General features: G+C 42.7%; 1 protein-coding gene and 1 pseudogene across 2 annotated transcripts; both read right to left on the reverse strand.

Moving 5' to 3' along the window:
• Window positions 1-324: 324 nt before the first annotated feature.
• Window positions 325-6,498, reverse strand: LOC310861591 (acidic mammalian chitinase-like). Its single transcript, XM_083769101.1, has 11 exons — window positions 6,408-6,498; window positions 6,300-6,326; window positions 5,725-5,929; window positions 5,343-5,399; window positions 5,080-5,245; window positions 3,532-3,656; window positions 3,301-3,424; window positions 2,415-2,597; window positions 1,831-1,947; window positions 1,575-1,707; window positions 325-1,163 (listed from the first exon to the last, which is right to left on the reverse strand). The coding sequence occupies exons 1-11, from the start codon at window positions 6,430-6,432 to the stop codon at window positions 889-891; spliced, it is 1,437 nt and encodes a 478-aa protein (XP_083625227.1). The 5' UTR covers window positions 6,433-6,498; the 3' UTR covers window positions 325-888.
• A 4,748-nt stretch (window positions 6,499-11,246) lies between these two features.
• On the reverse strand, window positions 11,247-12,305 carry LOC310862105 (beta-1,3-galactosyltransferase 2-like; annotated as a pseudogene). Its single transcript has one exon. The product of its transcript is annotated as a beta-1,3-galactosyltransferase 2-like (transcript).
• Between the last annotated feature and the right edge of the window lie 46 nt (window positions 12,306-12,351).

Raw genomic sequence — 12,351 nt, forward strand, 5'->3', positions numbered from 1 at the left:
AATATTACATATGTAGATAAACGGATCTCTGAGTAAAAGAGTGAAATGTGCAAAGTGTTATAACCATGGCGGCTCTCCCCTACTCTAGAAAAAATAGAGTCTGCAACACTGGTATGAAAAACTCAGCTCCACTGGTTTATTTGATTCAACGTTTCGATCCCTTAGGATCTTCTTCAGGAATAGTGTGACAGGGAATGGGTGTGTACCTATATACAGGAAGGGGTACAACTGATTGGCTCTAACGATGGGTGGTGACTCATGCCACCTAAGCCCAAACCAATTAGCCAGTTTCCAATGTCACAATACTAATAATAAACATGACAGGTTTAAATATACACAAATACAAAAATACAACAGGTACAGAATGTGTACACAATATGCAATATTTAAGCACAATAATACACATTGATTTCAGGATAGGACACAAAAAGATTGTCATGGATAACAAAAATCTTATTTGAAATTCCAGATGACTCATTTATTAATTGTTTGATGTTGAAAATAAAAAAGGATAAAGTCCCAAAGCTCCTAGTGAGGAAGCTGAGACCATTACTTTAATTATCACCAATTGTGTCCGATGCTGAGAACAAATGAGGATGAGGACTAGTAGTTCTTCAGGAGGGGCACTCCATCAGAGTACATCATCCGACAACCTACAGATAAGAAAGAGAACATGTGAGATACAAATAGTACAACAGGTGAGTGCCTAAACATAATAGAGTGTGGGGCATGCACACTGTACTACTGCAAGAGTTAAAATCATGTTAAAAACCTTCAAGTAAAAAGGGGGATAAATTCACCACAAATGTACTCAAAGGTATACTGGATATACTCTCCCCTACTCAACATAGGAAATACTCCACTAAAGTACAGTACTTGAGTACTTAGTTAATTTCCACCCTTAGGCCAGTCGCAACACTTACAACTGTCTCGAAAAACTAAACCTGCAACACAGTTTTGGACGTGTGTGATGCCATGTCCACAGTTATAATAAGAGCCTTGGGCGTCAGGCTTGGCGTACACCCCATCTGCCCTGCCTGCACAGAAGGAAGCACCAGGTGCTGTTTTGGTGGTTGAGGGTGTAGTGGTGTCAGTGGTGTGCTCTTTGGTTGGAGATGGTGGTGTCTTTACCCCTGGAGTTGTATGTGGAGCGGGAGGGAGATCTATGGAGGAATAACAATATTTGAATAGTCTGTACATTGCAATGAAAGGGTTAAAAAAAAATTATTTTTTATATTGAATATTATTTAAGATATATTTTAACCAAATGAACCCTATTCTAGGCATGTTATAATATGCAGAACATTAGGCAAAAATAGTGGGTCTACAAGCTCAAAATATGTTGTGTTGTGAGCTTTTAGATCCACTAACTTTAGCCAAGAGATTTGTTGTTGAAGGGAAAATAGGCAGAGGCCAAGAACAAACCTGGAAAGTTAAAATGTCAGTCAAAAATGTTCTTTGTTATTATAGTGTTATTACATATTACACATTATTATAAGATTATTATTATTATTACAATTATTATTATTATTATTATTATACAGATTGACATTGTTTGATGTTTAGTTATTTACCTGAATTGAGAAGAGAGCTCAGGGAAGTGATGAGTGGATAGGTGCCCTGATTGCAGAACTGTCCTGTAAAGTCATCAAGGTCCACAGCCCATACGAAAGCTCCCCCAAACATGTTGTCTTTTATGTAGCGGACCTGAGGAAGCAAGGAAGACAAAGAACAAGAAAAACACTAGGATTTGCAATTGGCACGAACAAATCAATCACAATCTGAGAATTGCAAAGGGATTGTCGTGCCAAAGATGAAACAGACGATCACCTTGGTCTCAAGGCTGGCCTTGTTGTCAAATCCAACCCATTCATTTCCTTTGGAGGCATATGGGACTTCCTGATCGTCAATCCACTGGATAGAGGTCCCTTGAAGAAATGTGCAGATCTGAGGAATATCCAGACACATTACGATCAATATATCAAAATAACAATCAAGTGAAAGACATTTTGTATGAACCCCACTTCAAAGCTTTGGTACAATAAGCCATGCCAAACAGACATTCATTATGTGATGATGGACAATAGAAGCACAAACAACAGTGGTAGGGGTGGGGTTGGGGGGGGTCTTCCAAACTATGAAAGATAAAGTGATTCTGATTCTGGACATTGATCTGTGAGTCCTGACTGTCCTACAGTCCGTATGGGTCACATATGTACAGTAGTGTATTTCGACAGCTTGTTTGCTGTTTGTGTCGCAAAACACTAGCATATCAAGAGCCTGATTTTTGTAAACAGACCGTCTGTGTCACAGCCTCTGCATGTACAGTGTCGACATGCAGGCATTAGTGGTCCATTGTGTTTGACTGCATCTAATAACAGTTGACCTGTTGTGTTATTCATGCATTTCTTTACCTCATAGTAGGACCAGAAGCCAGCCTCTCTGGTGAAGGGCCCGGCAGCAGCAGGTCCGCTGACAGGAGCTCCGATAGCAGTGGACTGAGAGGAGAGGCGAAACGCTCGGCCATAGGTTCCAACACCCAAGTTTAGCTTCTCCACAGGCGCTCCCTGATCACGGTAATACCTCATGGCAAAGTCCTTGTTGCGTGAAAAGGAGGACAAAGGGTTAGGGTTAAAATTGACGATTTACAAGCTCACAGTGTGTCATGATGCAATGCCTTGTCAGCTGGTAGATCAGCTATTTTCGGACCATGTCTCAAGTCAGCTCATAATTTAAATGAATAGAAACACAACAAGGAGGGAATTTGGGTAGAAATGTCTTGTCATGTATTTACACGACACTGGTTGCTTCCTGAGGCCCCCACCATAAAAGAATGGATAGAATAGTAAATTATATTTATAATATGGAACAGATCACTTTCTCTCTCAGACTGGAGAAGGAGAAATGTATAAAGTTTTGGTCTAATTGGGTGGAATATATTATTCCTTTGCGACCAGATTTTGTAGCGGCAAGGATTGATTGATGATTGATGATTCTGTCTTACTCATGTTTTCTTTTTTGGTTCCGTTGTTTTTATTTGAATTACTGCTCACAGTTTCAAATACTCCCTTATGTCTCCCTATGAGTATTAAATTGTATTGTACTTTAATTTCTGTACACATCATCCATCTCTCCCATATGCTTTATTTTATTTTTATTCTTTTATGTTCCTGTCTAAAAATGAAGAAAAAAAAACCTGTGGACGAAGAAACACTATTTGAAAAATTGTTGTATAATATGATTGTGGATGTCCCTAAATAAAGAATAAAAAAAGAAACACAACCAAAGGTGAATTCTCACTGTATTGAAGTAAACGGCCTTTCCAGTGTCTTGGGAGCCCTTGTACAGAGGACTGTTATGGCCTGCAACGTTCTCCCAGGAGCCATGAAAGTCGTACGTCATCACGTTGATCATGTCCACGTACCTGACAAAATGGAAGTGAGGTGTCAGTTTACCCACATCCAGAAGACTTAGCCATCAAATTTCTACAGACATTGAATCTTCTTAACTCTCATACAGTAGGCTACATACTTAGAAATCTCTGCTATTTCATAAGCAGCATCGATGGTCCCTTTCCCAGCTGCCACCGCAGCAGTAAGCATTAGTCTGGGGCGACCAGTGGCTGCTCCCTCTGTCTCATAGGCCTGTCGCAGTTCCTATAGGTTGCACGCACACACGCACGCGCGCACGCGCGCACGCACGCACGCACGCACGCACGCACGCACGCACGCACGCACGCACGCACGCACGCACGCACGCACGCACGCACACACACACACACACACACACACACACACACACACACGCACCCTCACACACACACACACACACACACACACACACACACACACACACACACACACACACACACACACACACACACACACACACACACACACACACACACACACACACACACACACACACACACACACACACACACACACACACACACACACACACACACACACACACATATACAGTACATGAAACAACAAGACTGGTGAAACAATTAATCCATTAGTCGTTTGATGGATAAAGAATCAAGTTAAACATTAGTTTCAACATGTCATCTTGTGTTATGTAATGAATTTACAGTATAGTTACACCAGAATATGAATGATTTTCATCAAAATGAAAGGTTTTGTTTTTGACAGCTGCATAAATATTTCAAAGAAAACAATTCCAAGATGTCATTTCCCATACTTTATTTTTAACATAATTTATGGTTTAAATATGGATTAACCACTTGTCTTAAACCATGGGTTTTCAACAGGTGGTCCGTGGACCACTGGTGGTCCATGGAGGTATTGCATGTGGTCCCTGACCATTCATTTAGTAATGTAGGATTTGTTGATTTGTTTTAAATGTTTCCACTAGTTGAGAAACCGTGAAGTGAATGACCTGGTGACCTATGATGAGTCCATCCATGTAGTCATTTACTGACAAGAGGTCAAGAAAGAGGTCAAGAAATTCAACAGAAAAAGGGAGTTAGATTCTCAAGAAGGGGGAAGTGCACCGGATTGTCTGGTTGAGTCATTCATTATTATTAGGACATTTTACCAGTAGTAGTCAACGGTTGAGAAACAGTGGGATGTACAGTATACATACACATGGGATGCATAGCAAGTGTTAACTTACAAAAGCACTAATCTTAGCCCATATCCCCACCCAACACAATAGTGGTCCCCAGGTTGATTCTAAGCCATGGTGGTGGTCCCTCGTTCACAATCAGTTGAAAACCCCTGTCTTAAACCATACTTGGTTGACTGCAGTCCCCCAGTACAGGGGTCTGGCCCCCTCTTGTTTCGCATCCACACCAAATCTATTCACAGAAATGTAAATGATGGATCTACAAGTTCACAATGCGACGCAATACAACACGCTATGAGCTTGTAGAGGGGCTGATTAATTAATGGCAATGGCATGGCCAGAATAGGGACGATAGGGTTCATGTAATTAAATTAAACGTGTGGATTAGTCAGATATCGACACAACAAATATTGATGCACTAACATATTGTGAAAATAGTCTTTACACAGTAAAAGCAAGACATTTGTATGTTCCTGCTGGCCTGACCTTGCATAACAAGGTGAACTTCTGTTTGTCCCCCACAGGACTTCCTCGTGCTCCTGGATATTCCCAGTCCAGGTCTAAACCATCAAAACCATGTTTTCTCAGCAGAGTTATGGAGGACTGGATAAATGTATTTCTATTGCCTGGGGTTGACACCATTCTGCTGAATCTGGAACAAACAGTAAATACATTGATGATGGTTGTCAAGAGGGCATATCATCATACACATTTTAAAGATTCTATGCGGACCACGTCAAGTATCTCACTTTAGGGAGCCAAAATTCCATCCTCCAACCGCCAACAGTGTTTTGAGATTAGGATTCCTATGAGAAGATACAAGCACAGTTTAATTCGTTGAATGAAAAGTGTCATTGTGAGTATCCAACATCTACCACAATGATTGCAACAATGGTTATGTTCCATAGCAATTTATAATTACCCGCCCATTATTGTGGGAGAAAGGACCTCTCTTTAACCACTTTGGGTCAAAATATTCACCATGCATTTTTTTAATTAATCAACGACTCAAGCATTGTGAGCATTGTAATTATTTAAAAAGGAGGAAAAGGAAAAGAAATAGGGCTTAAGAGGATAATTAATTCAATTGTTTAACTGCTCAAATTAATTATTGTGGAGGAAAGGACCAACCTATCTTTAAGTCCATTAAAGGACCTATAGAGTGTCTCGTCATTCCATTCAAAAGTGACAAGCTCATTGGCATCATTAATCTGAGCGAAGGCATAGAACAGGTGTGTGCAGAGGTTGGGATCGATGTTAGCAGGTAGAAACTTCCCTTGTCCAGGTCTGTATTGGGCCCAGTTGGTGAAGTAACAGCCCAGCCTGTACGAGGAACCTGATACAGTGAAACAATAGTTGATTGATTGACATTCATACAAACAATGCAACAAGAATGGATGCCTTTTCCCCAACATTCAGATGCACAGATCTATATCAAATGGATAAGCAATTGTGTGTGTGTGTGTGTGTGTGTGTGTGTGTGTGTGTGTGTGTGTGTGTGTGTGTGTGTGTGTGTGTGTGTGTGTGTGTGTGTGTGTGTGTGTGTGTGTGCGTGGGTAGCTTGCAATTGCATGTGTGCATGCAACAAATCTGTGTTGATATAGGCTAATTTAGATGTTTAACGATGGTCAGAGTGTTATCAAAGATTGCATATTTAAACATTCCATTTAATCATCTAATATCAATCTAATAACCTGAAGACTCACCTAAACTGCCCAGGCTGATGCACAGACCTTCAAAAGGTAGAAAGATTCAGAAATTAGATTTAGACTTCAAGAATATTCAGTCTGTTAAATGACGTATAAATGGCTTACCTGCAAGCAGAATAAGCTTGTTCATGGTGTTTTTAATTGGGTAAGTGTCCAGTGTTTTGGCGAGATCAGTTCCCAATACACAGATTACCTCCAGGTACACATGCAGACACACAGACAACCCCTCTTATACAATAGATGTCTGGCCGCCAACAGAGCCATGGGATCAAAATAGAGGAAATGTAAAAAGGGAAATGTAATTGTTTGTCAAAGAACTCATGACAATGAGTAACCATTAACCAAAGACAAAAAGAAAGTACGTCACTTCAAGCTGTTTGCCACACATTTGTTGCAACTTGCAACATACTGTCCAATCCAAACACCCAAACAACATTAGTCACTAAAATACAATAAAGACCTCCCTGAAGATATGGCTGAATTGCCTTTTGTGTGACGCACCCATGTCTCTGGTGCGAACACGCACACATGCACATACGCACGCATGCACACACACACACACACACACACACACACACACACACACACACACACACACACACACACACACACACACACACAGTTAACGTCTCACTGAATATCAAATGACAAATTTCACTTGAAACTGGACTGCGATTGATTATCGGAATATACTTTTCAACCAAAACATTTTGTTTTAAACAAAAAAAAATACCACTTTTATTGTAGGCCTACAATATTTTGAACAAACATGAGCATTATGTTGACCAAGGGTTCCCAACCTTTTCAGCCTAGTGCGGACCCCCAAAATAATCACATTTAAACTGGGGAATGGGAACTCCCCACCCCAGGATGGGCGAGATCCATTTTCGATCTCGCTGTCTCTCCCCCACCCTGGCAAGCACTTGGAATTGTATAGGCATTGCATTTGGTTTGACTCTGTTCCACAGACAAATATTGTGAAAATAGCTAGAAAAAGCAAAAGTTCTGGTTGCAAGGAAGTTCTAAACAAGTGTAGTAAAAACGGGGATAAGATAACCCACGTGTAGCGGCCAGCACAGCCTCCTTCAGGATATGTTTATGTATTCATAGTTTCATACCCAGAAGAAGGCTGTGCTTGTGAAAATGTGTGTTTTGAGCTTGTAGATCGGCTATTTTCACAATGTGTGCCTCTTTCTCTGTAACAAGCACATGTTTATCCGTGCTCCTTCTCCTACCAAACCACACTGTTAGCACACATCTCTCTATGCAAAATAAAATCTGCACGCTCCCAGAATCCAGCTGCACTACATAGCATCCACGCAACTGTCATATTTACTGTACAATTATTACTTTTGTCAAACACACTGTTATTGCGCAACATTTCGCTGCGATGCAAATTACATCACAACTTTCTCATTCCCCGGCACCTCCCCTTTTCACTGCACACACACACACACACACACACACACACACACACACACACACACACACACACACACATACACACACACACACACGTGCGCATTTGTGTGTGTTTGTGTGTGTGTGTGTGTGTGTGTGTGTGTGTCAACAACTTAATTGGTATGCCCAAAAAGGAGGCAAGAAGGCTGTATTGTGCTGTCTCTGCTATAATCGGCAGCCACCACATATGGTAATGTTTCTTACCCACAGGCCACAGGGTATGATATAGGTATGTGTGTCAGATATAAGAAGGGGAGGTGTCAGGTGTAAAGGAGCAACTTGGACACTCAGGCATGAAGGAAGCATGAGTTCAAGTCCGTTGCTCTCCCCATGTCCCCCATATATGGGGACTAGGTTGGTGGAGGGTGTGTAGAGCCACAGGGGTGAAAAATGGGTTACAAAATCGTGGGATAAAAAATATATTAAAAAAAAAAAGAAGGGGAGGCTGCAACAGCTACATTTTGGGGATGTAGGCCTACAGTACAAGATTGTTTACACTACATAACCAAACCTGATGACCCACATGAGATTACAAAGGTGTGTCTGTATCTCTGCGTGGGCCACTCCTTAGTCCTTACTGTCCACTACCTAATACCAAACGCCAGCAAGCACACACGGAGGACAAACACAAGTTCACACTGCTCTGCCAGGTCTGCTAAAACTAAAACTGCTCAAACTAAAACTACAGAAACCTTTTTAGCTCAATAGTTTTTAGAACCACTGTACTGTTACTATTATCATTCATTATGACCCATTATTGGGTTTGGATGTAGGAGTTACGCTCTGCCTTTGAGCAGGAACGATATCTGACCGAAAGGCCCAGACTGATGCTCACAGCTGCAGTGGCTGCTGGGAAGGCAAACATTGACAATGGTTATGAGGTCGCTCAGATCGCTAGGTGAGTTTGCTGCCTTTTCACCAACATGTACTGTGTATCTCAAGTATAATGCAATGCATTTGAAACTTACTAATGCAAATACTCTAACCTCGCATCACCAGGCTTTCCACCGCCTCGGAGGAAAGCCTGGTCTCTGTTTCAAAAGTCCGTATGATCCGGGCTGGGGCCGGATGATGTGGTTACGTCATGTTGTAGTATTGTTTTGTAGTCGGAACAGGCGGCGGCAACTTCCTTTTCTTTCTCAATAAAAGCTCTCGTAAGCGAGAGCTTTTATTGAGAGGGAAAAGGAAGTTGTCGCCGCCTGTTCTTCCTGTTTGTAAGCATATCATCCGGCTCCAGCCCGGATCATATACCGAAATGAAATGGTGCCCAGGCTACAAATACTCTGTTTATAACACTTTCTGGATCACTCAGACTTTTACCATTTTGGTCACAGTGTATTACAATTTTGTAATACATTATAATACTTTCATAACGCATTATAACTATATAATGATGCATGCATGGTGATTATAAGAGTGATTATAAGAATGTTATAAAGTTCTAACACGCTACTCATTCCAACATTGTAACATTTTACTTGACTTACTGTAATTACATAACTGTGTGTCATTGTGTGTGTGTAACAGGTCCCTGGACTTTTTATTTTATTTTTATTTTTATATCTTTTATCCCACGATTTTGTAATCCATTTTTCACCCCTGTGTCAATCATCAGAGGAAATCATCACATTTTGACCTCACAGGTACATTTAGTTCCATTTGTATAGTTTTGGGGTCCCAGATAAACAGAAAAAGGTATCAAATGGGTTCATGGTCTAATTGTCTCCACCAGGCCGAAGGCATGGGGGGAGAGTATGTTTTGCACTCCGTCCGTCCGTGTGTCCGTCCGTGTGTGTGTGTGTGTGTGTGTGTGTGTCCGTCCGTCCGTGAGCAGCTAATCTCGGCCACCGTTAACCCGGTCGATGCCAAATTTTGCACACACACTCCCTGGATGCCAACGATGAACCTCTGCCCCAAACTTTCCAGAACGGCCTGTTATAGCGCCACCAGGAGGCCGCTTTGTGCAAAACAGGTTTTTGCACAGCACACCTACAGATTTTGTCCAAACATCACGCAAATTGGTACACAGTCTCTCTAGAGCCATTCAACCAAACCGGTCTTTCAGATTTCTCACACTCCATCCTGATTGGATTGGATGGCTCACCAGCCGAGAGCACACACTTGGCAAGGATAATGAGGATTTAAGTGAAGCATCTAGAGAATTCCATAGATGAGGGCCTCTAAATTTGATGATTGATGTTTGGAAGTGCGACAATAGGGTAATTCAAAATGATCTCTTTGCCTTGTGGGGTAGGAGTGAATGTCAGAAGTAACACGGAAGAAATTGTGAAAAGAAGACGGAATGTCTTGTATGCATTTTTTTAATTTAAACATAAATAAACAGGTCTGAAAAACGTTTACTTTGTCAATGGGTATAGTGAATATTTAATAAAGATGATGTATTTGTATTTATGCGGGGGGGGGGGGGGGGGAAACAAAATGTTTTGTTCTTTAAAATGTTGAACCAAATAAAAATATTTCAGCAATAGGCCATACGGATATATCTGTGCTAGGGCGTGACCTTCGGGGTTGTCATTGCGGCCAAATCTAATATGGCCACCCCCTGAACCGGTTTTGATAATGGTGGTGGGTGGGTGTCTGAAGTGTTAGACACCAAAGTTCAGCTATTGTTGCATGTCTGTGTCGTACCGCGGAGTAAATAGCAATCTACAAGCTCACATTGCGTCAAGAATGTGACACGCTATGAGCATGTATATCTGCTATTTAATGGAAGTCACTGGTGTTCTAAATCTAAAGTGAATTACACCATGTTACAGGTAGGATGTAATTATTTGTTGACAGGGAAGGCAGCAGTAATTGACAGTAAACGTGCTCACGTTCAGTTATCTTGCATTAAAATAGACACTGGAACACTGGCTATGTTTGCCAATCAGAGATTTGAGAGGATGTGTTACTCTCACAAAAGGTACTCATACGGGCGTGCCAATGCAAACACTTCGGTGGCAGTGTTTAATTTGGTCCCAACTGCCCAAGCCACGTCCGAGGCTCTGAGCCTTCTTTCACCACCAACGCCTCCATTATCACTCAATTGGACCGGCCGCTACCACACAGGAGTTCAACAAAGCAATTGCCGTTTCAGTCGAGTGATAATCATGGAGGCGTTGGTAGTGAAAAGGAGGCTCGCTCAGCTTGGCTAAATGAAACTAAATAAAGTTGATGCTCTGCAACACCCTACAGTGCTGCCGAGTGCTTCGTGCATCAACAACAAGCGAGGATGCACAGGAAATTCGGGAATCAATGACCGATTATCGTGTGTACAATCATAAGGTGGTTAGATCTTAAGGGAAACACCATTTTACCAGTACAATACAAAACAAATCGGGGCGCTATAAGCGCCATGTTATTAGTGTGATTAATGTATGGAAAAACCGACTGCGGAAAACGCTGCTGAAAATCTGAAAAATATTCATGGTCTGAAAAACATTTTCCGTTTGGCGGTTATTTTCCAACCCTATAGACAACTCATTCCGAGAGCGCTCCATCTCTCTGAATTTTGCACCAGTACTCCAGCAGCTGACCGGGATGAAAACTGTGGACTGTGACCATGTTGCTGTAATCGAAGCTGGAGTAGGACAATCCGAAGGGGTTGAACAGCGGACCACACCTCTCTCCACCGGGCTGTGGTGTGGGCTTGATCCCTAGCCAGTCCAGGCAGATCGACTCCCACGTACACATCCTCAAAACGCAGGATGCAGATGCTCAGAGAAGCTCTGTACACTTCTGTCGCAACGTCTCCGGAGAACACATAGCCCGACCCTGAGCAGTAGTCTGGGTAACTATCGCCTGGGTACTCTTCTAGGGGCATGAACAACTTTGATTTATTGTCTCGGATTGCCAGGGCGTCTCTATGGATACAGCCGGTAAAGTAGTTTGTCTTGGGTTTCAGTTCCGGTCTCAGCAGCTTGTAGATAAGGAAAAGGTAAACGGTGTTCACAAGGATGTCACTGTCAGTTTTCAGAACATAGCTGGCCCGGGGACAGTGCATGGCCACCCAGTTCATCCCCATCAGTGTCTTTAAAGTCAGGTTGTAGTAGGTATCCAGGAAATCCTGCTGAATGATATCGTGGTGCCTCAGGCTCTCGGACTCCAGGGTCTTCTGCTGTAGGCGCCCCAGCTTGCCTTCCGTCACCCCCACCAGGAACAGCCGGATGATTCCTAGGCCTGGAGCGAGGCTCTCACCCATGTCCGCCGTATGGCATTCCGTGCCTCTACTTCACCGGCCATGCTGAGTATCAGCAACACTAGGAATGGTGGCGGCTTTCCCTCTGGGCATTTGTTTGGCTCCCTAATGATGTAGTCAGGGAACGGCCAAGGAGTTGGCGTGCCCCATGGGTGGCCGATGGGAGACCCCTCATGGGTGGTCACCTGTTTGGTCTGGCCACCGGTATGGTTTTCACCCGCTTCACTTGGGCTGGCTTTACCTGGCAGAAAGATAACTGTCTGCCAGCCCACATTGACCAGGACCCCTAGGAACGAGAGGAGACACAGAAGTGCAACGATGTGCTTCCTCTTCCACTTCATGGCATCTGGTGGTGGAGCCACTTGGACCGCAGTCGGATTGGTGAGA

Source organism: Protomyctophum parallelum, assembly GCF_964188405.1.
Source record: "Protomyctophum parallelum genome assembly, chromosome: 7".
Taxonomy (NCBI): domain Eukaryota; kingdom Metazoa; phylum Chordata; class Actinopteri; order Myctophiformes; family Myctophidae; genus Protomyctophum; species Protomyctophum parallelum.

Excerpts from the sequence above, each read along its gene's own strand:
- LOC310861591 (XM_083769101.1), bottom strand. The coding sequence starts at position 6,432 with ATGAACAAGCTTATTCTGCTTGCAG. Across the intron at positions 3,657-5,079 it reads AGTTCACCTTGTTATGCAAG|GAACTGCGACAGGCCTATGA; the intron begins GTCAGGCCAGCA and ends TGCAACCTATAG. Across the intron at positions 2,598-3,300 it reads AGGCCGTTTACTTCAATACA|GACTTTGCCATGAGGTATTA; the intron begins GTGAGAATTCAC and ends TCACGCAACAAG.